The sequence below is a fragment of the Polyodon spathula genome, chromosome 8, assembly GCF_017654505.1.
Source record: "Polyodon spathula isolate WHYD16114869_AA chromosome 8, ASM1765450v1, whole genome shotgun sequence".
In the NCBI taxonomy this organism is placed as follows: Eukaryota; Metazoa; Chordata; class Actinopteri; order Acipenseriformes; family Polyodontidae; genus Polyodon; species Polyodon spathula.
This window is the reverse complement of record NC_054541.1, coordinates 41,657,017-41,678,041: the sequence shown is the minus strand read 5'-3', so window position 1 is coordinate 41,678,041 and position 21,025 is coordinate 41,657,017. Positions and strand designations below refer to the sequence as shown.

Here is a 21,025-nt window from a genome sequence, read left to right as displayed (position 1 = left end):
CCATTGTGTAGTCGCATAATGTCATTCATAACTTTCACACTTAATTAAACTCAGCAACTTACTTAAATTGCACATATACCCATTGTCTTGAGTACAGACATTAGTAAGAATCAAAGAATAACTTCAGAGGGAGGAAACACCGTCTCATTTATTAATCCCACAGGTACAGTACTCCCATCCTAAATACTGATAAAATACTTTTGTTTTTCCTTACTTTATGTATCTGGGTTATTTTCTTTGTCATGTTTTATCAAAGCAAAGTATTTCTAGTCACAATGTTTGTCATTGAATGTATTATTGTTTCTTTAGTATTTTAAAATTTAGCACTATTGACTGTTTAGCCTAATAGTTATGAAAGATCAATCAGACGGGTCAAGGGATGACATCTGTGTTATGTATGACAGTGATTGTCTTGATTGATTATGATAAATTATACAGTACTTTTTATGTCTGCATCCTAATAGGACAGGTTTTAAGATATTTAAATAGCACTATCTGGAAATACTTTGATAGGATTTAAGGTTGCGTTTTTAAGGCAAGTCTGCACATGTAAGTACGTCCTGAATAATGAGAGATTTGTAGAAGACTGCTTAGCCAGGGTATCTTTTTCTTTTGTTCCAGTGTGAACACTGAAACTGGGACCACAACTGACTTCATCTAATTTAGTTCCTTTGTCGTGAATTCAGCCTGTGTAACAGTGACATGCTTTTTTTCTTTGCTTAGCACCTCTCTCTCAAATTTGGCAAATTGGCAGGTCCCAGTTTGTGATTCTGAATTAATTATAAACGTATTAGAATGTAAACTCCAAACTGCACTCCACAATCCAGATGAGACTTGTTCATCCCAATATCAAATTATAACGTTATAAGACACAGCTTTCTAAAACTGTCCTACATTTTTACTGCATGTACTATACACGGTAATGAAAACCTAAATTTGAAATACAGTACTGTGAAGCATACTAATACAACAAATACAAAGTGAGTACATCAGCACGAAAAGAATAGGGTTGCAAATGCTACGCTCCATTGCACCTGAATTGCCAATAGCCTTTTGTGCACAAAATCACTTACAGTGCAGGCAAGATGCAGGTCTCTGCTCCCTGTGCTTCAATAGAAAAGGTTATCACTGAATTGTCTTTGCCTCCAGCTTTCCTGTTTTTATTTAATTTCTTCCCACTGGGATTCCTGCTCTGTTTTCACCTGTCTGTCAACATCTGCCTGAAATGGACTTTAGGGAAGTATTTAGTGCCTCCCTAGTTTATTCCCTTAACCTCCAGAAGTTCTGAGCAGCTGAAAGATGTATTTGACAAACAGGAAGGCTCTCAGATGCTCACCAAGCAATAATGTCCTTTTATCTGAGTAGTTTGATGGAGTAACTGTGCCCTTTCTCCTTTAAGAGTTGCAATAAGACTTCATGCTCACCCCCAGTGTAAATTCTGAACCAACCACAAATGGACAAAGAATATATTTTTTCTAAATGAGGCACTGCTCTTAAAGTTCAGTAATTTCAGTAGTTTATCCACATTCCTTTTACCCACATCTCTCCTTTTCTTACCCTAGAACGCGAAGAGGCACTGAAGTGATAACTGAGCCAACAATTTATGAGAGGTTCACATCCAGTCCCCATGACTAATGAACCATTGCCACTTATATGTACTGCTGCTTTAACAGAATAGTTTTTTTTTTTTTTTTTCCAATCACACATAGCTCATGCTCGGATGGGGTTATTATTGAGCTGTTCTGTGAGATGGCTTTACTTACTGCAAAGACAAGGTGCAGCAATGAACCCTTCACTTTACCTCAGAGACTTCTTTATGAATCTTCTTTTTTACAAGGGTTCTGGCCACATACCATTTCCATTGTGGGTTTGTGTTTGACATTTTTTGAGTGTTAATACATGTTAAAAATAGTGTGTAGAATCCCAAATATTCCATGGAAAAAATGGAACTAAAACAACACCATTTTTAATAGCAGCTGAAAAGGGACTAGACAAAGATAAATTATTTATATTTCGCAGTCGCTTGAACCAAAAGAGACCCAGTCACTGATTGTGAACAGTTACCCCTTACAATATGCTTGTCAGACTCATTAAGGAACTAATATATGACAGAGGCTTGTGCAAGCCGTTCTCCGTAATGGCATTCCGAAAAATGCTAAAGCCAAAGGTCAAATGTATAAGCCAGAAAGTTAATGGCTGTCTCGTTTGTAAGTCAACTACTGTATGACATCAGTGACACCAGACACAAATCAGAACCCACATTTCTAAAGGACACAACTCTGTCACACAAACACATTTTTCCCCACCGATTTTTTTTTGTTTTTGTTTTTTCTAGATTTTTCATAGGCTAGCCTAAAACCTTCACGGTCTACTAAAGAGTCATTCAGCAGCTGGTATGGTATTTACAGTCCAGTCTGTTAAAGAAGGCTGTTATGAACATGTCAGTGAAGCTATATATCTTTCCCCATCTTTAATCCCCTGTATTTAAAAACAAACGGTTGTCATATGTATTTGACTGCGTACCCTTGTAGACGGCAAGGCACTTTTTGATTTCCTTAGTTCAATTAACTTCATTAAAACTTCAGAGTTTGGTGGACTGTGTCTACTGTATGTGAATACAGATTTAAGCGTTTCCAATACAACAAGTTTTAAGAAGTGATAAATAAACCCTCTTTTCATTTTACATAGTACTGCGATTCAAATAATTTATTACTGTGAATATTCCCTAATAATTCCTTTGCAAGACTATAGTTATGTATAGAATCATCTTTGGCAAGGGGCCTACAATACACCATGACATATATATATATATATATATATATATATATATATATTAGACACACACACACACACACACACACACACACACACACACACACACACACACACACCGCACTTTGTCTAACCAAGTGTTCCTCAAAGTCGTGCCAGCGAATGTTCTTAAATTTTGGGTCGTGAACACATTTCTAGCGGGTGGGAAAATAAATAAAGCTTTAAACAAGTTTTCCAACAAAAGCGTCACAGCAGTTTGTTGATAGTACTGCTGGCTTATTAGCTGGGTGGGACATAAACTGTGTCTGTTTCAGTTGCATGTACTGACAGTAAGTGTAACCAATAGGAGAGTCAAATATCTGCCAAGTTTTACGCAGCTGTCCAATTACAAGCAAGCAGAGGCCGTTCACAGGATTCTGCATGTAAATTAAAGCCGAGTAAGTAGCCAATAGGAAAGTGAAAGATCTGACAGCTGTCCAATCATTCGTGAGCAGAGGCGGGGGTTAATATGCCGGGTAAGCACTGCATTTCGCCGACTGTGTATTGAGAAAAATAATACATTTCAGTATTTAGAATTTAATTTTCTCTCTCTATATATTTTAATTTCACCAGACAAGGGAAACACCGTAGTTGATTTAGTTACGAATCCACTTTCTCTGAATAATTGTTCTGGAGATGACGATCTTTAAAACAGAGTAGTGTTGACAAATTTGCCAAATTGAAACAAAGCGAGACACCATCTGTCCTCTTATTTTAGTTTATTCATGGTTATCTGTTTAAAAATGCTATTTAAAAATATTTGCATTGCGTATTTTAGATACATTTTCAAGAATAAGCGCAGCACGTACAATAACTGCCAGAGACTTGTCCTTATCAGTGAGCCAAGAATAACCCCACTAAACACGCTATATATATATATATATATATATATATATATATATATATATATATATATATATATATATATATATATATATATATGAAGAGAGCGCCCTTCCGTTCTATATATATATATATATATATATATATATATATATATATATATATATATATATATATATATATATAAACATCATCTATCCCTTCCGTTATAAATTTTATTTTTAATAAGAACCTAGTCAGCGTGCCCGCAAACAACCAAGTAAGATCAATTCATGCCGGTGCCAAAATTACTTTGAGGATCACTGGTCTAACCCTAGGTCTTCACTTAAACGACAATCCCATCTTTCAACAATATCCCATCAGATTTGCATAAAATAAAATGACTGTTAGTAAGATATGGATTGTGCTTTTTATGACTGCATTATTATTATTCCTCTCATTTAAACTGGGCCTTCATTGATGTGCATTTCTTAGCGGACTCAAACATTGTTGCCTTTGTAATTGCTACTAGAAATCAGCTCAATAAAGAGACAGTAGTGATTTAGCAACCCCATAAAATAAGATCTTTCCAATGCAGCAACAGAAAATTCCAGACTTTGCAGAATATTATTTATTGTGTACCCTCATAAATCCAAACAGGCAATTAAATATAATTTTTTCAAGCTAAAGAAACCGTGACAGTACAAATATTTGGCACTAAAGATATCCAAACATTAGCCTAATACTGTATACAATGAGTATTTAATTAAAGATATTGAAGTAGGTTACTTTCACCTATATATCTTCCATCATTCCTATTGTTTAATAACTGAACACGTATATAACTAGTCTTTTGAAATGTGTATAGAAGGCAAGCCATTGATTCAATATTTATTTGCAGCAATACATTGATGCCAATGATACTTTCAAAATGGTAAACAAATGGTTTGAGGGTGGAATGCCTGAGACCACAGGAAGGCCACAAATGCACCCAGACCTCAAGATCATTTAATATTTGGAACAAAAACTAAAAGCATCCCAGCTGCTTGGAAAATACTTTGGGGACTTTATGACTTTATTTAAGGATGCCTGTGATGCATTAAAAATGTATAACAGTTCTAAAGTCAGGTGTTAACAGTGAAGACCACCACATTATGAGTGAGGATGACTGAAAAACACACCGGACCCTGAACATTATCACTGTGTTTTTAACATTTTGTAAAAAGTTGCCAGGAAGCTGAAACTGTAGCGCTGCTGCGGTGCAGTCATTCCAACTCACTTTGAACTGTGGATGCATATATCAAATAAGGCCACTTACACAATTATACTGATCTGATTTTGCAGTGGATCCTGATGAAATGAAGACACTTTAATGGTTGTTAATGGCAGATGCATCATCAACAACACACGATTTTACTAAAGACTACCTGGAAAAATACCAGCAGGGAAGGTGCATCAGTAAAAAAACCTTCTCTCATATTAACTTACCTTTGTAACCACCTACAGTTCCTCAAAAGCAAAAAGTACCAGTAACATGAGTCTCCACGGACATTTCAATATTCAACATGTCAGTTTACTGGAAGCCCAGACAAAGGAGAGTGCATTGCCTATATGCAGAAAGTCCTCACTGGGAACAAAGAATATATACTGGACTTTTCAACACTCCATCACCATCGCTTTTCAATTTCAAAGCCATTGCCCATTTACCAAAAAATAATAAAACGTCAATAACAATTCTGTTTGCCAAGGTAAACTGAAAGCAGGCAGAGGTTTAGGCTCATGATTCCTAAGAGCTGAGCACAAAGAAAGCTAGTTCCTAGGATCCATTACACCACTGAATCAATTGCAAAAAAAGCTTTTATAGAGGGTGGGTTTGATTCCTGTTATATTTTTTCTTTGTCTGTTTTTTTTTTTAATTTAACATTATAAGAATACTAGTAACTGTAAAGTTTAATTGTCAAACATTGTTCACTCATGTGTAAAGTGTAGAATATAGAATAATATTGCTGTAAGTAATACCCCTTCCTGACAACACTTTTAATCTGTGCCAATTGTGTTCTTGTATATATTTTTTAAAAGTTTTAATGTAATCTCTCATATTGCCTATAATGAGAATATACAAAAGTCAAAATATATATAAAAAAAATTGCTTACTGACTGTGTGTGTAGTAACAGTTTGGTTTTTATATTTAATGGCTTCTCTTTTCTTCCTGTTTTCCAGCACTCCCTCATAGTTCAGTCTCTAGTCTTAATGAATCGATGCACAATTTTTAGTTGTAGTGTTGTTTTAATTTCTGATTAAAACCTGTGCAAGTGGTTGTACAATTTCAGCAGCTGCATACTTTGTGCATTGGAAAATTAATTAATAACTATTTTAGGTATCCAAGAAAAAAACAAAAACAAACCTGTGGTTATAAGGTGGCCCTATATAATGTGAAAAAAAGTTATAAGGGGGTATAGACATGGCTCCCATTAGCCCCATAATGGCATTACACTAGCACTTGTGTTCTCATTATAAGGTACCTTTGGATCGCAACAACAGTGTTATAAAGCTGGAGCACTGTATTAAGTACACTTTTATTCTTTGTAGCACAATTACACTTTATACTGTCATCAGTAACTCACTACTAGCTACTTTACTTGTGCTAGTCTGTTGACTATGCAAATAATTCAACTCCCTTGTTGGGTTTATTACCAATGCATCTCTTCTGTCATTTCAGGGCACTACAAATGAACGCAATTAAAATTCATTAAATCATTAAGCTCTTTTGCAGTTCACTTTACATATGTATAATTATGTAACACAATAAAGAATAGTCTCCAAACAGCCACATAATTAGAATAAATACTGAATTTAATTCTTCAAGTTCAAGTTTGAAGTTAAAGGGTGTTATTTTAAGAGCATTAGTAAACTTTTTTTTCAATTACTACTGCAAATAGAAGGGCTCAGAAACATTTTGAGAAGTTGTTTAAAAGAGAGTTTGTTATGAATAGGTCACTCGTCTACTGTATGTTTACAGTATACCATAACTCAACAGTGACCCATTTCCAAGGAGTTTACATAGCATGATTTGGATTAAACCAGCAGTCCACAGTTCATTTGAATTCTCTCTACAGTGTGTATCTTTATTTTTTCCCCTCAAAAAGCATTGATCAGGCAAACTTCAAAATAATCTCAACTTACTAACTATATTTACTAGGGTCAACCCAGCTGTCATGCAATGCTTTAAAATGCTCTTGTCCCTGATGAGTGCTCTCTCTTAGCAGCTACATTTGGTGTCAGTGTTACTCTGCACACAGTATGCCGCTTAATTCATTATCCACTTTTTATTTTCTTTTTTGTCAGGACAGCATTTTCACAATGGTGTCCATGTTCAGTTCTTGCAAACTGTTGTGCAATTCCTTTCTGTGACTCTCTTGATTTAGTTTTTCTTCATATTTTTGGCATACATCTGATATCTGGAGGTATTTCCTGCCACAGAATGTTTCCAAGCTGTCACAGTTAACCATACAGGTGAGAAATGGCCTGTGCTTAATCCACAAGGACAAGCTATTCCAGCTAGATGTTACAGTTCTCACTGGGTTCAAACTGAATCAAAACCTTTCATAGAAAACACTGTTTATATCATTTTCAAGGCCAACTAAATGCTTTCTAAAATCAAAGGGAACCTTTTCTTAATACATGTTTCTGACATGACTACAGCCACTGTCTGACCAGGTAAACACCAGACAGTTAAACATGTTTTCAGGCTGTAATTACATGATATATATTCTCTTCAAACTAAGAAGAATATTCCCTAATTCCTTCCCACTTTTATCAATAGTATGTTACTCATGACAAATTCTTAAACAATGCCTATGTGTTAATGAATTCAACATGACAACTGTTTGGCATACCCTACTGATTAAAGTTATTTAATGGTTAAATCCTGACCATTACAGATGTGTGCGTTATACATGTGATTTGTCTTTGCCATTCTATGTCTTTATTTTACAACAAATGTTAACATTTAGTAGAGTTACATGTTTCATTTTGAAATAAAAATGTTAACATAAGTGTCTAGCGTAGTATCATTTGTGGTACACTGTGAACTCCAACCTACTACACAAGTAGTTGCAGCTGATAATGTGTGAGAAATGCAATATTTCAAAATAAGAAATTTTTATTCGAATGCCTGAGTATGACATCCAGCATAAACATGTTGAAATGGTAAAGGTAAACTCATTTTCAGTCAAATCTGCTACATGTATCAAGGACTATGTAGAAATGTTTTGTAATGCAGTCTTACTATATGCTTGAAATAATGACATGTTTTTAAAGGTGGTAAAAGATGTGTTGACATTCCCATGCATTTGTCTTTCAAACTAAGTGAAAGCAGCAGTTACTGAAAAAAACCATTTTGACAGTAGAAATAGATGACAGACCTACAGATCTGAGATTAAACAGAAGCTCCAGCAAAATGTAATAACCGGTGCTGACAGAAAAGTTTAATAAAAGGGTTAGAGAGCGGGAAGCAGTGTCAGTCAGACACACATAGCTTCAACATTATATTCTGAAAAACGCCTTGCTGCTTTTAGAGTGCGTAGGTTGTTAATAATAATAATAATAATAATAATAATAATACATGTGTATGTTTTCAGTTACACAAACACGTATCAATATGCAAGGACACTAGCATGTTTTTTTATTTAAAACAAGGTAAATATTGAATAATTTTCTTGTTATGTATCCTTTTTACATCAGATTTTATAACTTAACCGATGACACTGAACAGATATTAGAAATATGCAACAAACACACAACGCTACTTCCGAAAAAGAACCCAAAACAAAACAGTTTTTAAATGGTCCTGTAATTTGTTCTAATTTGTTCTAACAGCAGTCAAACCTAAGCACAAAAAATAAAACCTTCCTTTAAAAAAAAAAGGCAATGGTCTAAGCGGGAGTGGGAGTTACTAAACTTCATGTGATATTAGACATCAATGAAACCATGGAAATGTGTTCAGTCACTCCCTTTCGTTGTATTATGGTGCTTACAAGATTCTGAATGTAGAACAGTGCTGACAAAGCTGTAAGTGTTCATTTCAAAATAAACACACGCATCTGACAGCAGCGGTCCTTTAAATAAACTCAACACTGCTTTGTCAGGTGTCGGGGTTATTTGGTCCTCAGTCTAGTGGTCAATTCTTTATATAACCCTGATACTTACTCCCTAAAGTTTATAAACCTGATATTAGTAGTGTAAACCAGATGGTCAATGATACACCTCTTGGGGAAAACACCAGAAGGATTAAAATAGAATTAAAAAGTGACTGTATTTAGATCTGCAGCTTTAGATAATTAAAAGAAAAGGTCCAAATGTACCAACCATAATACATTTGCCAATACACATTTTCTCTTTGTAATGACTTACCTCTCACAACCAGGTCTGCGGATGCTGAAGAATTGTCCACTATTGTCTGAGCTGTGCAGGTGTACCTCCCGGCATGCCGTAACTGAACATTTGCAATGAACAAATCCCCTCTGTCTTCGTTCTGTTAGAGAGTAAATCTGGATATAATTCTCAAAAAGTAAATGCATTCGGCCACATTCCAGAAAACAAACAAAAAAAATGCTATTACACAAAAGGTGTAAGACTTTAACCTCCTGCTGGCACGTAATTGTTTCATGGCAGCACTGTTCATGCAGAAGGCATACAGCAGTCCCATGCACTCCCATACAACACTCCTGTTGTTGCCAGCAGACTACTGTGCAGTAATGACATTATTGGCAAGTGTTTTTTTGCTCTTCAAAATGCCATCGTTTGCATAAACGACTGCTGGATTGTTGAAGAAATTCTGAAATTCTTTAAAGGTTAATAAAAATGGATTCAGAGATTCATTCTGAGATTTGTGTTGACCATCCACAGCATGCTGATTATGTCACTCAGTTAGAATGTGCTGGTATTCGTTGAAGAATGCAAAAGAAAACAATAACAATAGATAGAATTAGATAACAATAGACTGGGAATTAGATAACCATTAGACTATCTGAGTTTAACAGCTTTCTGCTGGAGCCTGCCAAGGGACAAACCATTGATTAAGTTTTACCATTTCATGGTTAATCATTGTAAATGCCATGGGAGGATCATGGTATAAATGTACAGCAAAAAACAATAGGAATGAGCTTTTGGACAGACACCATTTTTGGGAAATAGAAAACCCCCGGTTTACATCAATATGTAGCTAATAACTCTTCTGTATACAATTTGTGACTGGACTGGCTAGTGCATTCACCTTACTAATACATTACAGATAACAGAAAAGCTCACACAGTGAGCAGTGCAGGACCGTTATTTTCTGTTATAGTCTGTAGGATTAGAAAGGCAAATAGCGAGCAGTGCCCTTGAACAAAATGCTATTTGAGAGTTCAGAGTTTTGTACTGCACAAGGGCATATGTGAGAAAAAAAGGAATTTAAGGGCCTCATGCACTAAACAGCGGTAACCAGTTTACCACGCAGTAAGCCTGTTACTGTGTGCTTTGTACACATGCTATATTTACTAACCAGCGGCAAATGACTGCACGCAAAATGAATCGCGTGGAAAAAGATACCGCGTGCAAGTCATTTACATACAATTAATAATGGTAATCCATGGAAATGCATTCAAATTCTCTCCCCTAATACCGCGGGAGAGGGACTTGATATAAAAACCATATTTACTTAAAGGTGCTAACTTTCCTGAGTGTCTCAGCGTGTGTTAAGTTTACCACTTACTGAAACCAGGCGGTGCCTGTCTAAATTACAATATAAAATAGAGCAAACCACAAGTAGTGCTGTGTGGGAAACATGATAAATGTGTATATCTGCTATCAGGTACTGTATTTAATTTTTTCTGCGTAACACTGGGCCGCCTTCCCTCATCCTATGGAGACCCACTGAAGATATAGCTGGTGCCGGCTGCTGCCTCCTTGGTCGCTGTCATTCTGACAAAGTGAGAGCCGGACTATCTGTCCTTTGGAGTGCCCATATACTAAAATAATGGGTGTGCAACGCGTGCAGCATTTCACGTGCTATGATGACTAGCAAATGAATCATTTAGCTTGCCTTATTCGAGCATATTATTATATTAGTGAATAGATCGGTCACGCCTTCCTTTTTGCACGCAGTATGGGTTTCTCTTACCATGTAGTATTTCAGGTAATTTACCAATGTTAGTGCATGAGGCTCTAAACGTCTTGGTAAACAGGCACTTTTAATGAACTGCCTGCACATACTCAAACCCATGAATGGAAACAGATAATTCCTACAGCTTGATGTTGCAACTCATCGGGTACATCTTGAATTATCTTCTAATAATACAAATGGCTATCTGGAGTTCCGTGACATGAAATACAAAATCAATAAACAAAACATCACATTTCTGACAAGATAACAATAATGCTCAGTTCTGCAAACCAATGCATATGTTTTTTATTTTCGTATCAAGACACAATGTCTCTATATTCTTCATTCCAATTGATTGGGTGCTTGGCATCTGTTATTCAAATGTATACAAAATGGAGTTCAAATCAGGCACAGCCTCTCTTCAAAGTCGTAAATGCAGCTTAATTTATTGTTACAGTTGAATTAATCTGTGCAACAGCTTTGTAAATCTAACTTTTTTTTTTTTTTTTTTGTTTACAATAATTTCCCAAAAATGGCGCAATCAATATTGTTACTCTTTGGGCAAAGAATAAAACAAATATGAGATATGCATGTGATGTGATAGCAGGTAAAACCCACACAGTCCTGTCTCAATAACAAAAGAGATGTGATTTCAGCTAAAACTTTTGCATGTATGTTTGACATACCTCCCTCCCAAACTCGACTCCTAGCGGGAGGAACACAGCTTACAGAGCAGGAATGGAACTTGGGCATCAGCAAAACTTCACCACAAATTTTACTTGCAATAAACAGAAATTCTTACAAAACCCTAACTGTGCATTACTACAGACTGGTTAACTTTACAGGGAGTTGGATTTGTAACTGGAAACAGTGATACAGCACTAGCCGATGTTAAAACCTACTTGCGGTTTTAGCCACGATTTAGTTTTCCTGTTTGGCATCACAAGTTATTTTAGCGGATATGTCTGCAAAGCAGGTTTTAAGAGCATAATTTCCCTGCCACAAAGTGATGGCTTTATAGTATCCAGCACACACTAAAACTACCAATCAAGTGGTGCAGTGGTTAGTTTAGATGACTTTGGATTGTGAGGTCACTGGGTCAATCCCTGTCTGGGGCTCTACTCTGAGTTGCTGGTAAATCCTACTTGATTTAAAAAAAAAAAAAAAAAAAAAAAAAATGAGCACACAGGCCCTAAATCCTATAGATCCTACTGCAGTGGAAATATTCAGTGACAGTGATGTAATCCAATTGAAACTCATGCAGAGAAAATGTTGCTGTTCCCTGTACAGATAAACAGCATGGGAATACTAAAGAATACAACTTGAAATATTATAGAAAGTGTATATGAAAGTATTTTCTGCTAAAAAAAAAGTTGTACATGATATTTAGATTTCTTTACACCATCTATTAGTTGATGTTTTACACAGCAAATTTTGCTTTAGTGTTTGACATTTTTTGTCATTACAATAACAGAAGCATGGGTCTATCCTGATACAGCTGGTAGTTTGCTGGCTTTATGCTAGTCACACAAAACAAAACAGAAGTAACACTATTTTCATTTGTTTTTATTGAGAAAGTTCAGTCACATGTAGGATATTTGTGTGCAGCTTGACCAAAATCATAAGCCGTCTGTGTAAAGAGTCTGTTGAAAAGTGATTAGAAACTGCTACTTGCTGGTGAAAGTGAGAACTACAAATGGTGAATACAAAACAATATGACACATTTCATTTCAATTACAGTGGTCAGTGGTGCCATGGACTAATTCAATAGATATTCAGCATTTCATCTGTACCAATCTGGCACAGGCCACAGCTGAAATGTGGTCTGCTTGGTTCCCACCACAAGACCACTCATTAACACCAACATTCTCACAAGTCTTTCACAGTTTTTCCATAGATTGCTAGGGTGTCAGACTTTATATTCACTTGAACTGAACATACAATACTGGAGGAGGTGTCTGAATGGTTGTGGGATAAATGGACTTTGCATGCGTTAATGATAAGGACAGATTCTAGGTTTATGAGGTATGAACATTTTTAAAGTCCTTATTGCTCTCATGGCTCCTGCAGGCTTAATTGTAACTAAGGCTGCTCAAACGTTTAAAAGGTAAGTAGACTAAAAAAAGTAAAAGTAAAAAATCTAAGTGTATTTATTTTGCTAAATGCTTACTGAAAATGTACTGCTTAATGGTAATATTGCATTTATTTATTTATTTATTTATTCAATTTCTTGATGTATTGCAAACCCCTGTTATGGAATACTAATTTAAAATGTGAAAAATACAGAAGAAAAATATAAAGATGACCAAATACTAAATAAAGTCTACTGTTTTAATATAGATTGTATGACAGTTTTACACAGAAGGTTCCATCTGTTAAACATAGATTTACAGCTCTAATTTCAACTAGCGGTATTGTCACTCTTCAGCACTAAATTCACAAGCACCATTTTATTTAAAGGTGTAAGGCTCTATTCAGTTGATTTAAACAGGCAGATCAACCCTAGAGTTAAAAAATTGTCAGAGAAATACACTAACGAGACTCATCTGCACTGTTAGATGTTTGATTTTCATAAGCGTGGTACAACAAGGCCCTAGTTTAATCATCAAACCAGTGAGAGTAGATCCACAACTGCTTAGATTAATTCAATACACCCCACAGTCCCTGTTTATGTCTGCATGTCTGTCCTTTGAGACTCACCATCAAATTTCGACTGTAGTGCTCCTTCTCTTTATCAAAGTCAAGGATGTGGCTGTTCACAGACCAGATATATGTAAGATCCAGTGAGGGGTCCCGAGTAGCACGACACTGCATGGTGGCCTTTTCTCCAACAGTCACATCAGCATTAGAAGGTGCAAGAGTAATTTTAGTCACGTCTGTATGTTTTGAGAAAAAGAGAGAAGCTGATTTAGCTTGACTTGCTGTCAGCAATGGGAATACAAAATAACATAAAAAGAATAAACAAAAAAAAACAAAAAAAAAAAAAAAAATATATATATATATATATATATATATATATATATATATATATATATATATATATATATATATATATATATATATATATATATATAGGAACCTTAAAATTTTTATAATTATAGCCCTCCAGGCTTCTAATAACATATCTGGGCTGTTACAACATGTTACCAGCAACTGTAGAGAACGACTGTATTGTACTAGATGGTGCTGGAAAAAAATAAAAATAAATGTAATGTCCTGCTCCCTGACCTGTGTTTTCTTTGAGCTATTATCCTACAGTACTTCAGCAACCAGCTGCCAGGCAACTCTGTTTTTAGTTAACAAACTTCCGTTTCAGACCTAAATCTTAAATTAGATAGAAGTAATTACACAGGAAAGATATGCCTTGCTGCAGAAAGCAATTAGCTGAACAGACAGCACATTTGTCGCTGTCATAAAGGAACTTAAAAACAAGCTAGATGATTATGATTACATCACAATTCATCCTGCGTGTTCAGCATTCAAATAAATATGTAAATAAATAAATAACATCTATACAGTCAGCCAGCAGGTTGTTATCCAAACCAAACAGTTTTTTTTCCTGTAAATATATGGTACCCACTAAAAATAGATTATGTCCATTGTTTTCCTAATATGCTTTAAAATGTTACTGTAGGCAATATTAAGGACTCTAAAAAAATAAAATTACATTTTACACAGGTATACAAACATGTGGGATGTATTGCTGTCTGTGAATCTAAGGTGTTAATGAAGAAATAATTTATAGAGCTTCTGTCAAGTTGTAATACTACACAGCAATCCCAATTAGGAGCTAATAGAAACTAAAACAATATTTTACTAACACATCAGTGAATCACATTGAAAAATAAACTGAAATAAGCATAGACATACACATTAGTACTTTACATACAACAGATTTACTGGTCTACTGTTTTGAGGGTAGCTATCTGTTCTATACAATTGGTTTGCAGTACTGAAGTTTAAAATAATTTAGCAGGAAACCCCCCCCCCCCCCCCCGAGCCATCACCTGTAACAGAAAGGGTGCCTGTGCTATTGGCCTTCCCTCTGTCGTTCTCTGCAAAGCATGTATACCTTCCTTCATCCGCTACTGTGACATTTAGGATTTCCAGACTCCCATCCTCCCAAATATATATCCTAGAGCAAGCATAAGTGGCACAATGTGTTACAAGTGGCAAGAAAGCTAGGGAGACTTTGAAGTTAAACACAATAACCTATTTCAAGTGGAAGCATGATAAAAAAAAAACGAAATGACGGGGTAGGACACTGGTCTGTTTTACTGTACTCAGACTCCTCACTTACCCAGTGCATCCTCTTCACATATGTGCAAAAGACTGTAATCTGAAAATTGTCTTACAAGTGAAGATAGAAACTAACATTTGCTGGATCACTGGGAATTGGGTCAGTGATAAGGTAGATTGACCACCATCGCTGTAAATAAAACTAAAAAAAAAACCTTGCTACTGTAACTAAATATCGATATCCTTGAACAGATAATCATGTACCCGTCTTGGACAAAGTTAAGCATTTATTGTTCCAATACTTGGAGTATAGTGCATATTCACAGAGCTCACAAGCAATATCTCAAAATACCCTGCACCCTGACCTTGTACTGTTTTGTAGCAGTTCAGTCCCTTTACTCCAGGAGAATTTGGGTTTGGGGGCAGCTTTTGGTTTGCACTCAATTACCGCTCTTCCACCTTTAGCACCCAGAAGCTTCTTTTTCACAGGGTTCAATTCAAAATCAGGTGCACTGGCTAAACAAGGAAAAAAAAAAGATTATTTCTGATGACACTTAAATGTTGCACACACAATACAAAATAAACCAGTGCATGAAAACTAAAGTGGGACACACAGTGTAAATTGTAAAAGGTACAGTATGAGCCATTTTGTAACCATGCTTTAATTTGGTAACTATAGGCTAAGTTGATGGGTGCTCATATTGAGAAAGCACTCAGCAAGAATGAGTTACTCACCAATTACACGTAACTCAGCATTTGCATAAATAGTTCCATGCTTGTTTTCTGCTACACACTGATACATTCCAGCATCCTCCAAGGTCAGCCCATAGAATTTCAAATCACCCTTACCATACTGCAAAGGAACATAACCTTTAGTGTGCAAGCAAAATCCATCTACAGGTATTTTGGTGCAGGCAGAGAAAAACATGGATGCATTCACCACTAAAATGCATATTGCATATACAGAGGAGTCCCACCAACACAACCACAAGAGGACTGGCCCTGAGAATGTTCTTTGTCAATTCTACTCAGTTTGGAGACTATGTCTTGTATTATTTGTATTGCCATAATTTGTTTTTCACTAGTCCTCAGTTGTGTACCTTATCATACCTTCTTTATATTAAAAAGTTAAGACAGAGACATTACAGTTCAACTTTCCTGTTGTAAGGTTAGCACTGGCTACTTTATTTAGAAAATCTACAGTGCTCAATTTTAAAAAACTGCAATCTATAAACATAGTATGAAATAGAGCATATGTTAAATACTAGTACATACTTTGATTGAAAGAAAATAAGTCAGTTTACCCCAATTCCATTTTTCAGCCATCTGATAGTAGGTTTAGGAATGCCTTTGGCTTCACAAGACAAAGTCAGATCACTTCCAATGTCTTTTTCAGTGTCATTTATATGTTCTGCCCACTCTGGGTAAGCTAAGTAAATAAAATAAATTCACAATATGGTTTATATAATTATTCTAGGCGGTGGGTAAAGGAAACATGTATTGTAGCAATATTAAAAGAAGAATGGAGTACATTTAAAAGTAGTCTTTAAAAACATAATACACCATCTTATTATATTCTTATTCTGACTTACCCTCGGTATAAACGCTTGCCTGGTGTCTATCTTTTCCTTTTGCATTCACTGCTTCACATTCATACAGGCCCTCGTCTTCAACCTGGACGTTAAATATCGTGAAAACGGAACCAGACAAACTGATCTCATAGTTGCTTGGAAAGGGCGCATCGACTTTTCTCCATACAATTTTGGGATTAGGGCTAAGAAAATGGAACAGGACAGTAAGATTATCCTACTGTGACATTAGTGTGAAAGACTAACTTAAACCATGATATACCAAAGTTAAAACCTTTTTTTTTCCCAGTGAAGTGGATGAATCAAAGTCGACTGCACTTTTCCACATTCCCTTATTCTTCACACAGGATTATTTCACAACTGTGCCCTAATTTCATTCACACCACACTGTTTAACACTATAGCCTGTTAATGCAAGATAAATGAACAGCCAAAAGATAAATTTGGAATTCCTATTTAGATAATAAATACATTACTATACTTGAAATGATTTATTTTTTTTAACTGATTACAGAGATCTACACACTATACTATAATGCAAATGTACATTATAACCATAAACGGTTATTAATCAAGTTGCAATAAATCATTTTCTAACCCGGCTAAATGGAAATCATACTCCCAACCAACACTATTTTATTATTTCAGTCAAGGTGATTTGAAGCCTTTCATTGACCTGCATATGTAGCTTTAGTGGCTCTTTTGACCTAATTTAGTGGTTAGTATTACGTGCAGTATTAGATGATACAGGGCTGTATTCATAAAGCACTAGCACGGTAGTGAATTGCATATAACTGCAATGCGATGACTGGAAGGCTTAATGCTTTTAGAATGTGGCCCATAGACTTACTTTCCAAGAGCAAAACATTCAAGCGACACGTTTTGTCCAACCAGTGTATAGGTGTCTGGGAATCGAACTTTTATGTCTGCTGGATACTTTCTCACTTTCTCACCTTAAAAAAAAAGAGCTTTAAAAATATTGACATAAAATGACTCCTTAAAGAGTAGGTAGCGGGATTACAAAAAACATAGCGTTACACATCCCCTTGTGCTGCTACAACTGTTTAAACAATGTACCTGTTATTTTTCTTTTCATTGTTAACATCCTGACAACTTTTTACACTTATAACTTTAAAGTCCGTTTCAAAGATCTTTTCAAAATGGCTGCTCTAGTGCACTGGGGTTTGAGATCCATCCTCTAAAAATATATAACAAGTGCTCTGGCTTTTCTGTTTCATACCACATCACGGAACGTTATTGCTGTGTTACTTGTTTGACAATGTGGGCAATAACCCTTAGACTATCAGTGCACTAGAACAGACATTTTACATTACAACTAACATTACAGAAATGACAACAGGATCGGATTATTAAAGTCGCATTCCCCTATTCTCATTTCTCACGAGAGTGACCGCCTGCATAATAAATACTCACTGCCAAAATTTCCTCTCATATTACAGGGTGAAATTAAATCATCTCTCTGGGCATGTAAACCAATTATTAAAAATAAAAAAATAAATATAAAATCAATTCCCCTGAAGGAACAAAGAACAAATAAGTTATTTTTTCAACATGACACTGTTATTAATTTTTTGAAAAGTAAACAGTGTGTTATTGTATATGTCACTCTCCATGCAAATTACAAAGATTAAAATATAATAAGAAATTTAGTATTTGTTGGTGTGAATAAAAAAAGTACCAATGTACATCATACCTGTATTTACCTACCTAATCTTCCAGTCATTTTTCTTTTTTTTTTTGCAAAAACATTATCTTCAACAATGATACTAAAGTCAAAATACTTACGTTCATCCTGGGGAACCAGTGAAATGAACTTGCTGAAGACGCTTTTTGCAATAGATGCACTGGACACAAAGCATGAATAATTGCCCTTGTCTGCTGGATCCACATTTGAAATGTACAGATTGCCAGTTGTCTGAGAGACAAACTTTCGATTATCCAGTGTGATAAAGATGGGGAACTCGTTCAGAAGCCAGCGGTATGACAAGTCATCTGAAGAGTAAAACATTAGAGTAAGACGTCTAGATTTTGTCTGGTTTTGAGAACCTAAACACATATCATTAATACATGGAGATTACCCAACAAATTAAAATAAAGAAATACATTCATGGCTAGTGAGAAAGGTTAATACCAAATTAAATGTTTCCATTGCCAGTTTTGTCCCAAGTTTGAAGCCTTACAGATTATTAATATTTAAATAAATAATACATTTTAAAATGCAATATAAATTTGTCAGTTTCAGCTACATAACTACAAACAACAAAAGCATGTGTATAATATGCATAACATTTGTAATTTTTTTTTAAAATGATGATACGGTTTAAAGAGTTTAGATGTGCTTTTCATTGGTCTGCAACATAGCAGATACAATTTTGCATGTTGTTTTAAATGTATATGATAATTAATGAATTCCATATTTAATGAACATAATAGTAAAGGCTCCTACTTACACATTTTTGCTTATTAGATAAATAAAAGGTTTAAAAAAACAAATAATCAAAGTATTACCTGGATAATGTGGTGGAGGTGCACACAGCAGCACAGCGCCTTGTCCAACTTTCACAGACACTGCAGATCGTTCATCTGTTAAAAACGGATCAAGGTCTAGAAAAAACACAACAGCAGTTTACACGTCTATAGTCAGTTACTACAGCTTATTGGTTTTCACAGAGGTGAAGTGAAATATAACTGCACACAGTGACCAGCACATGCATAGTAAAGTACAGCGTAAGTTAGAATTTGAATACCTCACTATTGAGGTGTTTGTAATCATTCTGAGTGGTTCTGGGTTCTCATGCTCCAGTGCTGAATTATTGTATTCTTTCTCTAAAAACAGATTTTTTACCTGGCTTTCAGCTGCTTTGTTCTAAGAATCTTACATTCTAGCTCTGAACAGCCTTCCTTGTTACATTCAAATCATGTGACAGTGTGTCCATTCAGCTCTGCCAGACCCACCTAGTCTACATTTATATACTGCAGAAAGACAGTGGAGCTGGCTGGAATTGAAAGGTCTTATTGTCACATGATCTGAATGGAATGGGTAAGTCCTTGCACTTCTCCAAACCAGCTCAAAGCCAGTTCAAAGCAGATTTGGAACAAAAAATGATAACTCAAAATTGTTAATTTATATAGACACCATAAAACAATAACACGGGAAATGGAGCAAATGATATTTGCAGCTACTTGCTCTTTACATATTGATTTACAGATGCCTGTTTTTCATTACTGATTCTAGTTTAAAAATGGGTTGGAAGAGTATTAAAAACATAACACATAGGGTCCAGGCTGGCTCAGATTACTGAGTCTTACTGTCCTGTAATACAGATTGCTTTCAATGTTGGGTTCTAACCTTGGTGTGTGCCACGCTAAACTTGAAAGTTTTATTTGAAGTGTAAAACATACATTAGGATTCCATTTTTATTATGCTTACTATCCTCCTTACCATTGTAATAATCTGTGAGATAAATTAAAAAAGGAAAGGAAATAATCTCCAAGAATGGGGTGACTGTACATACTCAGGAATGCACACCACTTTTTTACTCTATAGTAAAATCTGATAGTCTCTCAGTATACCATTCTGTCCTAGAATTAGGCACTTACCATAGCTACATACACTCGTTCAATTGCTTGGTGGTATGCACACTGGTTGTACTATCCAGGTTACAATTTCCATCAAAACTCATACTTTCATTTGCAGGATACTAAATCTCGAGCCTGGTGCGTGTGGAAACCAAAGTCTGGAGTATGTAATAATATAAGGGACACTTCTTTTTGTGAAATGCTGTTGATGTGCAACACCAAGAAAAATCCTGCTACAAACTGAACTGTAAAGGACTGAGTGACACAGCAAGTAAATATGTCAAATTACTTTTTAAATTTGTTTTTATTCATACATATGATGATACAAAGAGTGACTGCCAGGTAAGCAGTCTTCCCTCACAGTCTTAGTATTGTAGTGTAAAGGATACTGTGACAGTACGTGTACATTGTTTGTAAACACTTACTATAGATACATAGAGTATGGGTCATTCTACAATTGTGGTGCATCTCCTTTATGAAAAACAAAACACATGAAATACTGAAAATTCAAATAAGAGCATGTGCCAGTATGTGCATAACTATGTCGCTGGAGGGCATGTAAAATGTATTTAATATGGAGATATTTTAGACAGTTTAACAAAAAAAAGTTAAACCTGTACATGTATAATGTATTCTGCTTAATGTTATGAAAAAAAAACAAAAAAAACAACAATATGTATTTACAATTTCAAATGCAATGTGCGTCACTCAATGTTCTGTGTTTGATGCTTCATTTGTGAAATGGCGCAATTGCAAATGAATGGACACCACAACCAAAAACTTCCTGCCACCAAAGGTCATTAGAGGAGGCACTTCATTG

The 21,025-nt window shown here is 35.4% G+C and overlaps 1 protein-coding gene across 4 annotated transcripts in view; it reads right to left on the bottom strand.

Moving 5' to 3' along the window:
• LOC121319969 (contactin-1-like) overlaps positions 1-21,025 on the bottom strand; it is a 95,433-nt gene that overhangs the window by 21,344 nt on the left and 53,064 nt on the right. For all 4 annotated transcript variants that reach the window (XM_041257996.1, XM_041257999.1, XM_041257998.1 and 1 more), the window contains exons 5-14: positions 19,135-19,230; positions 18,412-18,618; positions 17,456-17,558; positions 16,610-16,791; positions 16,322-16,446; positions 15,753-15,870; positions 15,383-15,533; positions 14,786-14,913; positions 13,479-13,654; positions 9,047-9,167 (exon numbers count right to left, since the gene is read on the bottom strand). In XM_041257996.1, coding sequence (XP_041113930.1) covers positions 9,047-9,167; positions 13,479-13,654; positions 14,786-14,913; positions 15,383-15,533; positions 15,753-15,870; positions 16,322-16,446; positions 16,610-16,791; positions 17,456-17,558; positions 18,412-18,618; positions 19,135-19,230 — 1,407 coding nt within the window. The remainder of the gene's footprint in view (positions 1-9,046; positions 9,168-13,478; positions 13,655-14,785; positions 14,914-15,382; positions 15,534-15,752; positions 15,871-16,321; positions 16,447-16,609; positions 16,792-17,455; positions 17,559-18,411; positions 18,619-19,134; positions 19,231-21,025) is intronic.